The 18,725-nt window shown below is 38.9% G+C and overlaps 1 protein-coding gene across 8 annotated transcripts; it reads left to right on the top strand.

Annotated features, from left to right (window-relative positions):
* The first annotated feature begins 140 nt into the window (after nt 1–140).
* Nucleotides 141–16,792, top strand: ZDHHC6 (zDHHC palmitoyltransferase 6). Of its 8 annotated transcripts, none has more exons than XM_078346495.1 (12): nt 141–382; nt 1,976–2,455; nt 3,969–4,060; nt 5,579–5,646; nt 6,833–6,994; nt 7,901–8,020; nt 8,700–8,753; nt 12,517–12,684; nt 13,702–13,743; nt 14,610–14,755; nt 14,835–14,881; nt 16,189–16,792. In XM_078346495.1, the coding sequence occupies exons 2-12, from the start codon at nt 2,409–2,411 to the stop codon at nt 16,290–16,292; spliced, it is 1,050 nt and encodes a 349-aa protein (XP_078202621.1). In that variant the 5' UTR covers nt 141–382; nt 1,976–2,408; the 3' UTR covers nt 16,293–16,792. The 8 variants fall into 8 exon arrangements, with proteins under 8 accessions (XP_078202621.1, XP_078202619.1, XP_078202622.1 ...); XM_078346493.1 differs by having other exon boundaries at nt 5,487–5,646; XM_078346496.1 differs by having other exon boundaries at nt 141–500.
* The last annotated feature ends 1,933 nt before the right edge of the window (nt 16,793–18,725 follow it).

Here is an 18,725-nt window from a genome sequence, read left to right as displayed (position 1 = left end):
AATAGACGCGTTCTGAGTGGTCACTGGAAGCGTTTTTCCCCCCTTCGTTTTCTGGGAATCGGCTGAGGATCCTCGCGCTATAGGTCATAGGAGTTTGCTTCTGGTGGGAAGTTTGAGGAGCCGAACCTACGGAAGTGGCTGAAACGGAGACTGCGCAGGGGGCCTGAGCGGGAGAGTCGCGGCGAGGGCGCTGGCGGAGGGGCACGCGGGTCGTAGCAGGTCCCGCACTCCAGCCTCTCAAGGCCGGGGTGTGCTGTCTGCTTGTCCTGGACTGAAGTGCCCATGATCGAGTCATCCAAGAAGGAAAAAATCTGTTCCGGGTGAGCCCAGACCGCCCCGGATGTGCGATGGCTGAGGAGCGGACACCAGGGACCACACTGAGGTGGGAATCAAGGCAGGGAATATAAGCACGATTTTGGTGGTCTTCGCCCCACCAGAGTGGGACCAGGCTCTCCTGAATGTTGAGACCAACGTGGCTTACTAGAATATTTCTTCCTTCGGTGAGGATTTATTTCTAAGCCCTCTGCTCCATGACTTGGGCGGGAAACTGAGGCACAAGTCTACAGCGTCTGCCGCGTGATAGTCTGTAATATCCATGTAGCTTGATATAGCCGGCCTAGAGTTAGAACCTGTACAATGCCATTTTTATAAAGAACTAAACTGTCTCCATTCTCCTCACAATGACTGCTAACCTTGGCTTTTGTAAATTGCTAGATCATTTGCGGGATGCAAATTGAGGTAAAGCTGCATACCTTCTCTTATCTGTAAATGCCAGAATTGCTGGCCTTTGTTTACCCAGACGATGTGTAAACGAATGTTAATCTCAGCATCTGTGAACCCCTTAAATAACAATCAGAATGTCAGATAGTCCCCTGGCCCTCGAAATGTCCGGAACCCCCTCACCCTCCTCTCCGCCCAGAAGGTGATTTGAATCCACTGGCCCTCGGAATGTCTGAAGCCCCTCACCCTCGTCTTAGCCTGGGAGGTGATTGACAGCTTTCATTCCCATCTCCACCCCCACTCCCAAGGTGGTTTTGCGGGTATAAAATGGTCTTGTGTCTCTTCTTTCGGGGCCACGGGTTGGAGAGACATGAGTCCTCCGTGGTCGCCGGCAATAAACCCTGCAATTTGGCATACTTTTGTTCTGGTGTTGACTTTCTGTGCTCAGTTCGATATAACAGCTCAGATCCTCTTTCCCGGACTCACTCTAGTCCACTCCTTCCCCAAATCTCCCCCGAGCTCGCCGTCCTGCCTTCCATTTCCCTCGCTCCCAGAGGCACTGCCTCTTCTTTCTTCTCTCTAATCCTCTAATTCAGGTTTTTCCCAAATATTCTTCTGGTCATAATTTTACACACACCACACATGCACCCTCGCTCTCTCTCTTTCCTTCCTTTCCTTGGCTGTTCTCTTTACTTTCACTCTTGCTTCATTACTTTTGGCCCAAATTGTTCTCTTGGTGTTTGTAGGGCGGGGTGGGGGAACTGCAGGCAAATGGCGCAGACCATATCTAACACTTGACTTAATTCAAGAGGCAGCTTAGAACTTCATAAAGTGAGTTTGTTGACTTGGCTTCTATTCTGGTTCAGCCGTTACTTATTTGTGACCTTGGTCTAATCACCTAGCCTTTGTAAGCCAATTTCTATTCTATGAAGAAGGAAACTGAATTAGATCAACTCTAAGGTCCTGATTCTCAGTTCTAAAATTCTTTGTCTTAAACTATTCACTAAGCATTGGATGGTGACAGTACCCTGATAAACTGAGAAGGAATAAAAATATTTTGGAATTATGTATCCAGGTTACATGCCATTCAAACTTGTATCATATTTTGGATAAGTCAAAAGCAATTCTTTTTGACATTTGACAAGATATACATCCTACTTGTGAGATGCTGTTGTGTAGGTGTTTATTGTCGTTAACAAGTATGGTATGTAATAAAGATTTTTTTAACTGAACTTTCCCATTTTGCTTTCTTTAGGTTGGGTTTCAGACCAAGATACTGGATTCTCCTAGTTAGATGAAGAGCTTTGGGTGCCTGACAGTGAAAATGGCATAATCTGCGTTAACAGTTCACAGCTTGAAGGCATGACAGTTAAAGAACACACATGGACTTGTGGCACATGGAAATGTGTGCACAGAAAAAGGAAATCTATAATTCTTTAAAAGTAGGAAGGCATTCTTCCTTGCCAAAATGGGTACATTCTGTTCAGTTATCAAGTTTGAAAATCTCCAAGAATTAAAGAGACTGTGTCACTGGGGTCCCATCATAGCCCTTGGTGTTATAGCAATATGTTCTACAATGGCCATGATTGACTCTGTGTTGTGGTATTGGCCCTTACATACAACTGGAGGAAGTGTGAATTTCATCATGTTGATAAATTGGACTGTCATGATTCTTTATAATTACTTCAATGCCATGTTTGTCGGTCCAGGCTTTGTCCCTCTGGGGTGGAAACCGGTAAGACAGTGAACTTTAATGATAATCATATATTTGGTTTTTGCCTTATCTGCTAACCAGTAGCACTAAACACAGCCTGCTGTTTGTTCTGGTGGAGACGAAGTATATTACTCTAATCACTGATCAGAGATTTTATTTCATGTCTGTTTGAAGATATTGATCCCAAAAAAGCATTTTCCAAATATTCAATTGTATTGAGTATTTGCTCTGCATTAAAAAAAGTTGGAAGTGGGGTGGGCTCATGGTGAAAAGTTAAGGAAACATCGTATGTCATGCACAATGAGGTTTGGGTATAGAATCTGTTTTCATGTAATACATTAACATCCCTTAGAACTGAGAACAGCACTTTAGAAACTGCTGGTTTAAATCATAAAGCTTTTAAATCATTGCACTGAAAATAGAACATTGGGAATATAGTCAAAATCCATTTATAGCTTAAAAACTACTAGAAAGTTTATGCTTATGATGTCCATGTTTCCTACTAAGGGACATCACCTGATGGCTTGTCAGAAAGGCAGAATCTTGGGCTCCACTTCAGATCTACCAAATCAGAATCTTTATTTTAATAAAGTCCCCAGATGATTCTTAGGTATATTAAAGTTTGGGAAACACAGGTGTATATGGTGTGCTGTGTATTACTCGAAATGAGTACAGGAAGGGTAAGACACAATTTGCATTCTGAAAAAGCTTATAACCAAAGCAAGAAACCAACACACTTGTGCAAATTGTGAACATGTTGGGCACTGTTAAAGATAGAAGAATTGAGCATTTTCAGCCGGGGACCTGAGGGAGGAGTGAGAATTTCGAAAGGAGATGGGGAAGAGGGCATTTCAGGTTGAGAGAATGGTGGGAGCATATATTCAGAAACAATGCACAGCCCTGTGTGACTTGGAAAAAGATGATGTAGTACAGAGACAGCCAAAATAAAGGCAGATCATGGAAGATCTCAAATATATGAAAAATTGTAGGCCATAGGGAGTTTTAGAGGTTTTCAGCCAGAGTCTGACATAGTCAGAGTTGTGATATAGGAATATTATTTTGACAATATACGGTTTGTGCTAAAGAAAAACCACAGTAAAAGAAACGGGTTAGGAAGTGATTAAAATGGCTGAAGAAAGAGGAGGTAACAGGTAATGTCAAGAAGGGAGCAGATTTCAGAAAGAATATCAACTCATGCTTAACTCCTCACTCTGAAATACCTGCCAAGTTGTCAGCTACCTTTTTCTGAACTCCTCTCAATCTACCAAGATTAGGGGTAGGCAGAACCACTAGTGACATTGAATTTGGTAGAGCATAGGGAAGAAAAATTTTAAATGTCTTCTGGGTAATTGGGAAAGTGATGATGTTCTCATCAGAAAATTGTTATTTAAAAATATTTTAGCTCAAATAGGAGAACTGGGAATTGAAGTTGAGATTCCCTCCTTCCCTATCTCCCGTAAAAGAAAATCATACTGTAGGAATCATACTTGGGTTCAGGTATCTGATATATTTTTGTTTCTGTTTTGCTCCCAAGGAAATTTCTCAGGATACCATGTATCTCCAGTATTGTAAAGTCTGCCAAGCATACAAGGCACCACGTTCACATCACTGCAGAAAGTGTAACAGGTACCTGTCTTTCTTGCTGTTCACTAGGGACTGAGCAACTAATTACTGATGTTTTCATTGTTCTTTCTATGTTAGTGCTATTTCTATTCACTGCAAGGTTGCCATATTATAAAAAATATTGTCAAAATAGTTGTGTCCATAATCTCCATTTTATCCTTAAATTATCCAGATAATAAGTAGATGTATAAGAATAAGGTAAAGAGTTACACCTGAAGTTTGTTTCCATATATCAAGATTAATTGTGTTTGTCAGCTGCCATCTGGACTGACTTTAGAATTGTTCTGAGTCTAAATTATAAGTGAGATCTGCTTTTCCCATCACTTATTAACAAACATTTACACTTTATACAAATCTCATAATCCAGGTGCCTGTTATCACAAATGTTTTAAAATCAGAATCTTAATCAGAAGAAAACCAAATAACTATTAAAAATGTGAAATAACCTAGGATCTTTTTTAATGAACAGCTATAATCGCTGATTAGTAAGAAATTTACAGAACCATTGAGAGCGACTGAAGTGTTGTTTGAGGCCAGAACATTTTCTTCTAGCAACCGTAAGGAACAGATGCACGCAAGACATTGCTTGTTATACCGTGTCTCAAATTCTGGAGTTAGCTTGTTTATCTCAGAGATCCATAACTAAAGGATACTGTGAAAACAGGAGGGAAGTTACATATGTCTGTTTGAACCCATTAACCCCAATGGAGGTTTATAAGGGATTCATTGAGTCTGTTGTAGTTCACTTGGGTCACTGCACTTACAAGCTAGGTGAAAACCAGAAACCATGTTCATTGCTTTGTAATGAGCATTATAAAGAGACCATCTTTGAGTGGGTCTCCTGACTTCCTTAAACAAATACTTGTAGCTAACATCTTTTCCTAAGGAGCTTTACAAAGCCTGCCCTTTCCTGTGCTGTTTAGAATTGAAAAGGAGTCACTGTTCATAATTGTTAAAAGCTCATAAAGGCCAGGCGCAGTGGCTCATGCCTGCAATCCCAGCCCTTTGGGAGGGTAGATCGGGGGGATCACCTGAGGTTAGAAGTTCAAGACCACCCTGGCCAACATGGTGAAACTCCATCTCTACAAAAATACAAAAAGTAGCTGGGCATGACGGCGGGTGCCTGTAATCCCAGCTACTCTGTAGGATGATGGAGGAGGATTTCTTGATCCCAGGAGGCAGAGGTTGCAGTGAACCAAGATCATGCCATTGCACTCTAGCCTGGGTGACTGACCAAGACTCTGTCTCAAAAAAATAAAAATAATTTTTAAAAAGCTCATAAGGATTTTTCTTTCTGTTCCATGAGGTATAGTTCTTCCGTAGCTCATGGACATGCTGGATTCCTATTTGTTTGACCTTTTGAAGACCAGAGTTATTTAAAGTAGACAGGATTTCCTGCCTCATGTTTTATGTAAATTTTTCTTGTTAGATGTGTGATGAAGATGGACCATCACTGTCCTTGGATCAACAACTGTTGTGGTTACCAAAATCATGCTTCGTTCACACTGTTTCTCCTTTTAGCACCACTGGGTTGTATCCACGCTGCTTTCATTTTTGTGATGACTATGTACACACAGCTTTATAATCGGGTAAGTGAAAATGAAAATGTTTTGTTGCAAAATCATCCATGCCAGTTTAAATGGTAGTTATCTAGATTATTTAAGAGGTCCCTTTTGGAAATATGCTTTCTGTGATTTAGTTGAGGAAACAGAACTTTGTTTTACTGCTGTATTGGTTCCTTTTTAGAAAGCATTAAAACTTACATTTTAAGATGAGGAAAGATTATTTGTTCTAGAAACTTAACATGCTCTAGTTGAAGCTGATTATTATTTTACTACTGTATATATAATTTGTTAGACTTCATACTTAATAGTAATGGAAAGAATAGTGAGAAGAAAAAAAGAAAGACACTAGTGCTTCCTGCTTCCATCCTGTTCATGTGGCAAGTTGTAGTTCTTTGTTCACTTCTGATTCTAGTGCCTGGAAGGTGGCTCATGGAGCAGAGCACACCGTAAAATATAAACAGATTAAACCAGCAACAGATCAGGTTGATTTATGGACAAGTAGTCATGAGATCAAATTCAGAGGACACAAAGAAAACTCCCTAAAGAGGCCTTGAAAGTAAACGAGGGACAGACACCTGATGGGACTGCCAAACTGGAGAGTCTGTCCTTTGAGGAGGTGACGGCCCATATTTGATCTGCCAGCTTGTGGTGTTTGGGAATTCCAGCCCACAAAAATCTGAAAATCTGGATTTTTCTGTGAGATCTCTCAATTTTTAAATGCCGGCACCTAACTCTGAATGTCTGAAACATGATGCAGGTCAGGCAGCACACATCTGTGGCCATATTTGGCCTGCATTTTATCAGTTCTTCACCACTGTCTGTAAAACATGAAGGAAGAAACAACTGAATTCTGGGTAGTACCTGTTGCTGTGGACAAATGCTGCAGTGTACAATAGCAAGGAGAAGAGAGAAGACACAGTTCTGGTTTAGGTTAGTGTCTAGTGTTGTTGATGCGTGTTAATATTTGCAGGGTATTCTTGACACTTTGTGAGGAAACAACAACAAAAAGTCACATTTGAGAAAACTAAGAATGATATCGTGCACATCAGTCTGAGCTCAAATTACAGCATTAATTAAAAATTGCTGTGTTTGCTTTGGCCAAAGGGTCATGTTGTCGACTCTTTGATCAAGTTGTTCTAAATATCACAGTAGAGTCTGACCAGGTACCACAACCAAATATTTTGTGTGTGTGCTATTGTTGCTGTGATAGCTCTCCTTTGGATGGAACACAGTGAAGATTGACATGAGTGCAGCCCGGAGAGATCCTCTTCCAATTGTTCCATTTGGATTAGCTGCATTTGCTGCCACCTTGTTTGCCTTGGGATTAGCTTTAGGAACAACCATAGCTGTCGGGATGTTGTTTGTTATCCAGGTAAGCATCTCTGTTCCCTCTAGTGAAAAGCGTCAAGTTACTGGGACTGATTGAAAAAGAAAGAGATACAGGCTGTGTTCGAGTGTGCAGTATGACATGGAAATTACTTTTGCTTATTTCATTTAAGTAACTAATCTCCTCTGTAGTAGTCAGATAATTTCGAAGTAATTTTTGCCAGAATTTCTAGGTATTGATTTAGTTTTTAAAATGTTAACTTGGAGTTGGGTAAGTTCTGAAGCTCTTCAGAATTGAGAGTTCTTCTCACCTGTACAGTCTATTTTGCTGTTCACATCCACCCCAGTAGAGGAGTCTTACTGTTTTCCCTTCCCTACAGATGATTAATTAATTGATTCTCAAAAACTTTAAGTGACTTACCCAATGTCACCCATTTCACGTACTTGGTAAACATCGATGTTACTTTGTAATAGTATATATTTAATAATAGTAGTAATCATAGTATAGCTAACATTTATTGAGCACTTCTTATGTGTAAGGCACTGTTTTAGGCACCTTACATGTATTAGCTCATTTAATCTCCATAACAGCCCTATGATAAAGATGCTATTTAATGCCTACTCTGATGAATCACTGCTAATTTCTGAGGCTGCAAAAATGATAATGAAGAGGTAGCTGCCCTTAGGAACTGACAGTTAATAGTAAACAGTTAACTAATACAAGGCCATGTGTATATACATCATAGATTTATGTGCACAGTGCTATGAGAACAGAGAGGAGGAGACCTGGCCCTGAAGGAAGCATAAACCATTCTTATAACTTATTGCATTCACGTAATTCATTCATTCATTCATTGAAGGCCAACTGTGGGCCAGGTATTGTGCTAGGCCCTTGGAATATGATGAGGACTCCTGGGCCAAGGCTATTTCTTTTTCTTTTGTTTTGAGACAGAGCCTGGCTCTGTTGGCCCAGGCTGGAGTGGAGTGGCACGATCTTAGCTCATTACAGCCTCCACCAAAGCTGTTTCTAACATGCTACACTGTCTCTGTGAAGGCACAACCAGACTTTAAGGTAATTTGGTTTTGTTTTAAGGTAAGCTGGTTTTGTTTATATGTTATTATTGTCTACTAGCCTGGAACCAAATTCTTTGAAAAGTTTTTCCCAATGCCTCTAATTTAAAATCATATTAGAGATAAACTAAGATCCTGTAATATAAAAGCCTGTATATGTGGAATTCGTCATATCTAGGAAAATCAAATAATGGAATAAAGATTGAATACATTCATTATTTTTAAGGCAAGTGAAATATTAAGGTCGACTGAAATGAGTCACTGTTACTTCTCATAGATTAATCATAAATTTAAAGTTAGTTTAAAATAGTGATAAAAGATTTTAATAGCAAATTACAACTAAGCACTGATTAAATGGATTATATTAATATTTTGTTAATGCTGTCAAAACCTTGCTCTGAAAATAGTATTCAAGACATGAAATTTGATTAAAATACTAGATTCAGATTTGATTATGGATGGGTGTAATCATTGTTACGAGAGGTACCAGGGTGGAGTAGTTAAGAACAGACTTTGGAGTCAGAGGGATGACATGGTAATTATGTTATTTAACCTCTGTTATCCTTGGTATCTTTGTCTATGGAATGGAGTAATAATAGCTATCTCAGAGGATTATGAATATGATAATCTTAAAGGAACCTAGGTCACATTATTAAATTTTACTATCATTTAATTTCCAGATGAAAATAATTCTCAGAAACAAAACTTCTATTGAATCATGGATTGAAGAGAAGGTAAATTTTAATAATTGTTTCTTTATTATTAATAATGCATATTAATAAAGGACTAGTAAAGTCCTCAATAAAGTCATTTGCATGCCACAAAAAAAAAGGTGAATACAGGAGACATTTTTATTCATTCTGTAACTCCGGCAGAAATGTGCCTTTCATACACCCTGAGTGGTTGCAGAGGCCTAAGCCGCACATCAAACCATCTGTCCGTTGCCTCTTAGACTAGAGGAGAAAGCAGCCCATTAAGAAAGGAGTTTCCACCCTACCAAGCTGCCACCAAGTTTTTCTCAGTGTTTTAGACAGTCAGTAAAGCTCCTAATGTTTAGCTTGTCGCAGACCTCACAGCCTCATGCTGTCCATTGTGTTTCTAGCGTGAAACACAAATCTGACTCCCCTGCTCCCTGTTTAAAACTTCTCAAAGCCTCACCATTTCTGTGGCAGGGGTTGAAACCCAGATTCCTGCAGGGTCCGGGCAGATAATGCCAATGAAGGGGAGCGAGCTTGTATACAAAGAGTTGCCTGGCAGAGCAAGTGGATCGTTGCCACAGGGGAATGTTCACATTTTCCAAATTACAAAATAAGGAGAAGAATAGCATTGTTTTATATCTTTACAAATCTCTTTAATATCTGACTTAACAGAAGACAGTTGGATTCTCACTTCTGCATTCAGTCTGTTGAGATATGTTGCTTTGATTAATGTATATGAAGATCCAGCCTCACACAGATAAGTAGATGGAAAAGAACAGAGTATTTTAATAGGCCTTTACATGATAATAGTGGATGTTCTTCCATGTTACATTAAAAACTTGACAAGTGCTATTTCTTACTAAAGATTTTTATACCTTTTTATTTTAAACTCATCAGTCTATCTTGCTCTTTGGATGAGTCTTTTACCAATATGTGGTTTTATGTAACATCAGGCATTGGTCATTTGGGAAATACTAGTTTCCTGGGTTATGTAGATTTTCCAAACGTTAACACCTTTTATTATACAGTATCCCAAAATTGCATTCACTTAGAGCAATATATCAGTTTTATGAGAAAAGATTCTTAAGTATTAGGAAGCTGTCAGGCTCACAGTGGTAGATACACAAGGTTTTTAAATTCTAATATTCATTTGAAAGCCTTATTTTTTTACTGGCAACCCATACTGTCAGCCATTTCCCTTGAAGTGACTGCCTGACTATTCATTTTTGAGGAAATGTTCACCAAGTACCGAAGTCCGAATAACCTTAGTTTGCTACATTACTCATTCTTTCAAGTAAAAATAGTGTTACATGGATAAAGCTGGCTGTACAGCTTTTGTTAGCTTACAGCTTAACCACTATTTTACTTGAGAGGATCATTCCATTTGGGCATGCTTTATGTATCTCATTTTGTCACGCAGAATATTAAAAATAAAGGACATCTCCTTGAGAGTTGAGATTTAATATTTAAAAATAATTTTTACTGCTTCATCAAGGACATTCTTACATGACATTGCTCATAACTACTAACACAGTTTGGTGCAACTGCCTTGGTTTCTGCTAAGATGCCAACAGTTTTATTCACCATTGCAAATGTCAACACAACAAAAAGACAAATAACATTTCAGTATTATTAGGAAAATAGCTTGGCCTTGCTGACCTGCAAGAAGTGTTGAAAACTCAAAGTAGTCTACAAGGCATGCTTTGAGAACCACTGATATATAGGTTTGAGTCTGATTTCTTAGCTTCTACATAGACTTTTTATGACTTCTTTTTTTGTTTTTGGAGACAGAGTCTTGCTGTGTTGCCCAGGCTGTAATGCAGTGGCACGATCTTGGCTCACTGCAATCTCCGCCTCCTGGGTTCAAGTGATTCTCCTGCCTCAGCCTCCCAAGTAGCTGGAATGACAAGGTGTGTGCCACTACACCCAGCTAAGTTTTGTATTTTTAGTAGAGAAAGGATTTCACCATGTAGCCAGGCTGGTCTCAGACTCCTGACCTCAAGTAATCCACCCGCCTCAGGCTCCCAAAGTGCTGAGATTACAGACATGAGCCATTGCACTCGGCTAACTTCTTAACTACTTCTCCAGCCTCATTTCCTACCCTTCTCTACCATGTCTCACACTTGATACTAAATTACTCATAGTTTGTACATCTTAGCTTCTGTATCCTTTCATGTGTTGTTCCCTCTGCCTATAACACTCTTCCCTCTCTTTTCCCCTGATTTCTTGCTTCTCAAGACTTAGTTAAGGTATTGTTTCTCCCAAGGAGCCTTCCTGGACCCTCCCTAGACTTGGCTAAGTACCTTTTGTTTCCTTTGTTCCCTTTTCCCATAGCATCTACCACACCCCTTTGTCACCTTCTAACACACAGTATTGATAGAATCCTAACTTCATTGAGTGCTTCTGTTAGGTAAAGACATGTCTCAGTCATTTTGTAAATGACTCATGTTTACCAGTTTTTCTTTGTAAATTTTTAGCCTAGATATCTGTTCTTTGAAATTCAGTCCATTTCAAAGACTCTGAAGCTTTGTTTATAAAAAGGAAAAAGAAATTATTCTTTACTTTCTGTGTGAGGATAGATTGATATAATTTAATAGGTTCATATGCATTATAGCTTAATATTTTGGTAAATAGTTAACTTTAATATCACTTTACAAATAATTATAATAAGCTTTTCCATAAACATTGTCTCTGATAATAAAATATTTCAAAGTATCATTTCTAATAAGCATAATAAATACATTAACATTAGATTAACTTTTTTTTTTTATTTTTGCTAATAAACAAGGCTTCTTGTAAATTGCCATGCTACATTTAGAAATTACTTCAGATGAAATTGGGTATGCTTAATGATATGGCCATAGACTAGAAATTATTTCAGAACAAATACTTCATTGCTGAGTAAAAAATTCAAATAAATGATCATATTAAATTTATAGGAAATTTATAGAAATTACCAGACACTATAAATTTATACAACAAATTTTACGGGGTTTGTACACTTATTGTTAAAATAAATAATGTATCATTACCACTAGGTGTCAGTGGAACTTAAGAAATCCAAAGCCAGTTTATTTCCTTAAATTAAAGCTAACAATTTAAATGCCTGGAATATAATTTATGCAAGCTGAATAGTTATGTACATGCATAACATGTACATATAAATGCATATATAAATGAGTATGTATACATGTGTGATAGTATAAAAAAAGAAAGAAGATCTCTTGTATATGTCTGCTAACCTTTAAAAAATGTTTTTCATAAAACAACTCTCCTATAACACCCTTCCTGGCCATTCCCACGGGCATCACTGCACCCAAGATACAACTGTTACATTCTGATACAACTGTTACATTCTCGTAACACCCCACAGAACAGTTCTATCTTGAATAAAAGAGTTCCATCCTGAATAAACCCTTATCTTTCTCATGAATCTGTTTATCAGCATCCTTTCTATATACCTGAATTGTTTTGTTTTGCTGAACAACCAGGAGCATTGAGGACTTTTTATATATGAGATAAAGTTAGCTAATTCTTTTAGTAAATCTTTATGAGTGCTATTCCTAAAGAAACCCTGTCAGATATTTTCTAGGTAATCATGGACAAGGTCGGTGTTCTATATCAAGTTCTTCCTCTATTGTGATAAAGTTGCCTATTGCTTTGTGTATGCCGATGTTACAGTGAGGAGGAAGTATTTTTTTGAATGCTAGAAACTTGAGAAATAAGTGTTCTCAATAATATATTACTGAAGGCCACTTAGACAGAGGCACCTGCTGTCTTACGTCTTTGTTACCCACAGGCTAAAGATCGAATTCAATATTATCAACTAGATGAAGTCTTTGTTTTTCCTTATGATATGGGAAGTAGATGGCGGAACTTTAAACAGGTATTTACGTGGTCAGGGATCCCTGAAGGAGATGGACTTGAGTGGCCAGTAAGAGAAGGCTGTCACCAATACAGCTTAACAGTGAGTATATTTTTTCAAGTAGCCCTTCCTTTTTGCCTCACCTTCTTTCCCTTAACTCCCCTTCAACTCAAGGGACATAATTGTAATCAAATAAGTCATACGAGTGTTTTCACTCTGTCAGAATGAATCTAATAATCCTAAAGGACTTCTTGTATCATGTTTCTTCCTTTATTTACATCTCTCCTTAACCCTCTATACCTGTGAGATTAAGTCCTCATCCCTTAACGTAGTTATATGAAATCTGGCCAAAAATGACCTTCCAACTGACAGTATCATATGAATTCCTTGTGCATTCCTGTCACCCAACTTTGCCCACAATTTTTTCCATCTTCTGTGACCTCCACTTTATCTAAAATGATTAGGACTAGTTCCAGTCTACCTGTTCCATAAAGTCTAACCTACCCCCGTAGACTTATCTGAATTCAGCATTTAAACATATACTACTATAGGGTAGCTCATGAAGTTGCATATTTTTATTTAATTATTTATATCTGTAATTAACAAGACTCCAGGACAGAGACCATGAATTATCTTTATTTCTCCTACTATATCTAATATAGTTCTATTTAATAGTAACTATGTCAAAAAGAAGTTAGTTATAATGATGACTTTTATTCATTCATTCAGCTTCATTATTAAATGTGCTTCGTTATTCATTTGTAGTTTGTCTGCTATGTCCCTGCAGAATCAATGAATCTCAGTGTTTTCACCTGAGAAGCTTCATGAGGTCAGAGAATATACTCTCTGATCCCTGGGCCACAGTCGGCACTCCAGGAATATACACAGATGAAGACATCAGAGTGAACAGCAGGAAGAAAACCTCACTCTCAGCCCCTGGTTCTTATTCATAAGGCCTTATTTCCATGCTAAAACAACCCGTGGCCTTTAAATTACCAGCAACTTGAAATGCTGGAAAGTTGGGGGTTTGCCATACCACTCTGACAGTTGATGAGGAAAGGCTGTTTTTCAACATTAAGACAAGAGACTTCATTTTTTCTTTTTATTTCTTTCAAACAGATAGAACAGTTGAAACAAAAAGCAGATAAGAGAGTCAGAAGTGTAAGTACTTCTTTTGCAATGATAATTTTTTTTCTTTTGTTAGCCTGTGTACTTCCATATAGTTTTTTAATTGACTTAGACTAGAAACCAATTGTTGGCTTTTATTAAATTGTATTCCTTAATACATTTGTTAAAATTTGATGCAGTTACCTTTTTTTTTTTAAATTTAAGTAGTTGAGACTAGAGGTTGGAAGGAATTCAGTCAATTTATATTGCAACATAGGAAAATAATTATCCTCAATATTGCTCCTTAATGTGAAACCTGTCTTTACAACTATGTTTGTTGGATATGATGGCCACCAGCCACATGTGGCTGTTTTATTTAAATTTGTTAAAATTAAATAAATTTAAAGATTCAGTTTCTTGTTTGCATTAACCACATTGTAAGTGCTCAGTAGCCACGTGTGTCAGGTGCTACTGCATTGGATACCAAAGATACAGAACATTTTCATCATGGCAGAATGTGTTTAGACAGCCCTACTCTAAATTTAATTCTTAGTTATGGTCTTGAAATGAGGAGTAAGAAAGGCCTTGAGAACTAGAAACATCAGTTGCTTCCCAGGGACCTGGGTGGATGGGGAACGGGGAGGTTCCCCTAGAATGGGAACTAGACAGCTACTCAGGAGGCTGAGGCAGGAGAATTGCCTGAACCCAGGAGGCAGAGGTTGCGGTGAGCCAAGATCACGCCATTGCACTCCAGCCTGGGTGAAAAGAGCGAAACTCCGTCTCAAAAAAAAAAAAAGGAATGGGAACTAGAAGGCTTGTCACTGGATATTTCGGATCTCCCTTTAAAAATTGAAGTTCAGACTTAAAAGTCAGATATCATGAGTGAATATTTAATGGTTTCTTCTGATCACTGATGACAGGTTCGTTATAAAGTAATAGAAGATTATAGTGGTGCCTGCTGCCCTTTGAATAAAGGAATCAAAACCTTCTTCACAAGCCCCTGCACTGAAGAGCCTCGAATACGGCTACAAAAAGGGGAATTCGTTTTAGCCACAAGAGGTTTACGGTAAGCAATAGGAAGAACTGTATTTGACAAGATTAATATCTAGCCTAAAAAATTAATTTTAATCTTTTAAATATTTCAGATACTGGCTGTATGGAGACAAAATTCTTGATGATTCTTTTATAGAAGGTATGGAAATGGAAGGGCGTGTTTAAAGGACAAGACTATTAGTAATAATTGCAGATTTTACAAGAATAACATATAAAATAATCACATGCCTAATGCATTAGGGGAACTGCATAGAAGGGCACATCACTAAGCAACAAAAAGAAGTTCCTTATGTATTTCTCTAGAACTCTTGTGTTTTTCAGGCCTTTTTAATGATAGCTAACATTTGAGCTCATACTTAACTATGGACAAGTATTTGTATAAGTGCTTCACTTAAGGTGTAAAAGTCCCCAAAAGACCTCGGAGGTGCACGCTAGCATTTACGTTTAATTAAGGGAACTGAAACACAGAGAGGCTAAGCAATTTGCCATAGCCGTGCACTAAAAACAGATACAGCTAGGGCTGAACCCCAAGCAGTAGGACTCTACATTCTGTGCACCAAACCCCTGTGCTATTTTCCCCCCAGCTTTGAATGAGCATTTCTCTTAAGTTATTATAAAAACCAGTAGATTAAAACTTTGTGTTTTAAGTTTTAGAATTGTTCCTTTTTAAAGTAAAGATTAGCTTGGGATGTTCTTTAAAAAAAATTGGGGGTTAATCATAAATTAACCCCTTATGACAGCCTTGATATAGAACTGTATATGTTAGGCCAGGCATGGTGACTCACGCCTGTAATCCCAGAACTTTGGGAGATCAAGGTGGATGGATCACTTGAGATCAGGAGTTCAAGACCAGCCTGGCCAACATAGTAAAACGCTGTCTCTACTAAAAATACAAAAATTAGCTGGGCATAGTGGTGTGCTCCTGTAATCCCAGGTGCCCCAGTGGCTGAGACAGGAGAATCGTTTGAAGCTGGGAGGCGGAAATTGCAGTGAGCTGAGATCATGCCACTGCACTCCAGCCTAGGTGACCCAGCGAGATTCTATCTCAGGAAAAAAAAAAAAGAATTTGTATGTTAGGAAAAGTCTAAAAAGGAAATTCACAAAGGCTACAAGGAGGTAGTTCCCTGGAAAAGACAGAGTATAATGGTGTGCCCAGAATACCTTTGCTGATCATATAAGTAAACACCCATACTAAGTTCCCCCCAACTTTAGTTAGGAGCTGTCTTTAACCACATTAGTCCCTATTCTGGATCATAGAATTTGGGAAATATCTGTTCCTAGCTTGTTAGGAACCTTATTTTTTTTTCCCCCTTCAAAATGTGCTTATAATAGCGAAGGGGAAAATATAAGTCTAAAAGCTTATTAATTTGAATCAATAGGACTTACTGCTTTCAGTAATGTCACTGTCATCTGACTATTTCACCTCAATTTTGTTTTCTCCCTCAGGTGTTTCAAGAATAAGGGGATGGTTTCCTAGAAAATGTGTGGAAAAGTGTCCCTGTGACACTGAAACAGATCAAGCTCCAGAGGGCGAGAAGAAAAATAGATAGCTACTGTTAAAATGAAATTATCCTTTAAGTCTGCTTAATTACTTGAAAATTGTACATATTACTAAAGAATTATGCAATGAGCCTACTCTGGTTAAGACGTTCTTTTCCTCAAAGGTGCCCTAGTGCCATGATTTAAATATTTTTATTACCGTTTTGAAATGGAGAAGCCATTCTGCATATGCCTTTGAATTCTTGCCCCTCTTTACCACCTCTTCTTCCCCCTCAAAAGAAGAACATTTCACCTGAGTAAGTGAATGGCATTTTCTCTAGGATTTTCTTATGCACTGCACACTCTGGACCTCACCTGCAGATACAGTTTCCCCCTTGCCAGGAGCATCTGCATGTGGTACTTTTCCCTCAGTTGGTATTTCTGATATGATATTCTAGATACTATAGAATTCAATTTGTCAGATTCAGTATAAGCTCAAATTTTGTTACCTGTCTTTTAATAATGCAAATTTTGTCAAATCAAATAAAGATCAATGGATGTTCTGTATAAATCAGTTTTTACTTAAAGCATTTTTCATTTTGTTGACTGAAAAGATCATCTTCGTTCCTTATGGAAAAACTGCTCTGCTGCCCTGTGGAAAATTGGCATCTTAAAACATGTCTTAAGAGATGACACACTTGCTTCAATATATTCACTGTGTTAATGGGATATTGAGCTCATAGTGATGGCAGTGGATGGCAGTGGTGGCCTGAGGGGAGTTGGGGGGGAGCCAAGAATAGGCAGGGAGCTGGGCGTGGCTACAGCTGCCCAGCTGTGGCTGTAGACCCGGGCATCCCTGCACTCAAGGGGGCCCAGGGAAACCCCCAAACCCCCATACACTGCCTGGCCTCTCTCAGCTCCTGGCACCCATTCTGGACAAAGGTGAGGCCAAGCCTGGCGCTGTTGGGACCTGTCTGGGTATGCATGAGCTCTGACACACCAGCACCCTGCCACCTAGGCCCCCTCTAGACTTTGATCTGCCAGCCACAGAGCATTCCAGCTGGTGAAGTGACACCCCAAGGATCACTTGACAATAAACAGTGATATCAAACTACTCATGTACACTTGAGTAAAAAAAACAAAGCTTGTATGAGTGGTAGGGTCCAAGCTGGTGGGCTTGGATGCTTAAAGTTGGGCTTGTCTGAGCATAGGAGTAAAATACCAGAAGGAAAAGGAAAGTGTATTTCTCTAGACTTCAGAAAACTTTCAAAGGCAGGGAGTGTGAAGCTTTGGGGGCCAGGCTTGTAATAGTTAAGAATGAGGGAAGAGTCCTTGGGAATTCAGCAATGAACACACATGAAAATATATGTTACATGGAGTCATGTTATTGTGAAGCAAGAAGGTAGGACAGTCCTGAGTCGGCATTTGAAGCAGATGAAGGGACAAGTCATGTACTTTGGGAAATCAGTGTTTTAGAGAGAGCAGCAAGAACAAAAACAGGCTGGATTGTACCTGGCATGTTTGATAAACAGGAAGGAAACCGGTGAGGTTCAGCTGGAAGGAGTGAGGGGAGAATAGGAAAGCAAGTGAAAGCGAGAAAGTTAAAGTGATAACAGGAGCTAGACCTTATTGTTGTGAATTCCTGCCTTCCCTTTTGTTTCAGATACTTAAGAATAGACATTTCTTTGGCTTTTCTGGGCTCAAAGTCTAACTCAGCTGGAGGCCAGAAAAGAATACTATTAATATTCAAGATTACTTAGAGTACAGCAAAGATGGTAAAAGAGAATGGATATAACTTGTGCTCAGTTGGAGTTGTGGTTCCACTGGTTTTTTTGTTTTTTTTGAGACTGAGTCTCACTCTGCTGCCCAGGCTGGAGTGCAGTGGCATGATTTTGGCTCACTGCAACCTCCGCCTCCTGGGTTCAAGCTCTTCTGCCTCAGCCTCTTGAGTAGCTTGGAGTACAGGCATGGGCAACCATATTCAGCTGATTTTTGCATTTTATTTTAGTAGAGACGGGGTTTCACCGTGTTGGTGAGGCTGGTCTCGAAATCCTGATATTAGGTGATCCACCCACCTCAGCCTCCCAAAGTGCTAAGATTACAGGCTTGAGCCACCATGCCTAGCCTCAGCTGGTATTTGTTTTATTCTTCACAGCTATGGGATAAGAAGGTTTGGTCTTCAGAACTTATTTTCTTCAGTAGTTATCAAACCTGGCTGCAGACTAGAATCATCTGGGGATCTTTCAACAATCCCACTGCCCAGGCTGTATCCAGCCATTTAAATAAGAAACCCTGGAGTGGCACCCAGACATGGGTGTCTTTTTTAACTTCCCAGATAATTCTACTTTGCAGCCAAGTTTAAGAACAGAGACTGTACTTGATTTTTAAGGTGCCCTTGTTTAAGACCAATTCTTATGGTCCATCAGGCAACAAACACCACAACGTAAGTATCTGCAATCGTTTATTTTAAAGACTTTTTACAAGTAGAAGCAACGTGTGTTATA

The sequence above is a fragment of the Callithrix jacchus genome, chromosome 12 (genome assembly GCF_049354715.1).
Source record: "Callithrix jacchus isolate 240 chromosome 12, calJac240_pri, whole genome shotgun sequence".
NCBI lineage: Eukaryota > Metazoa > Chordata > Mammalia > Primates > Cebidae > Callithrix > Callithrix jacchus.
This window is presented reverse-complemented; position numbering and strand designations above follow the sequence as displayed.

Coding starts and splice junctions, on each gene's coding strand:
- ZDHHC6 (XM_078346493.1), top strand. CDS start 2,189: ATGGGTACATTCTGTTCAGTTATCAAGTTTGAAAATCTCCAAGAATTA. Junction 6,995..7,900: donor GGATGTTGTTTGTTATCCAG/GTAAGCATCTCT, acceptor GTTTTGAGACAG/AGCCTGGCTCTGTTGGCCCA. Junction 14,756..14,834: donor TTAGCCACAAGAGGTTTACG/GTAAGCAATAGG, acceptor TAAATATTTCAG/ATACTGGCTGTATGGAGACA.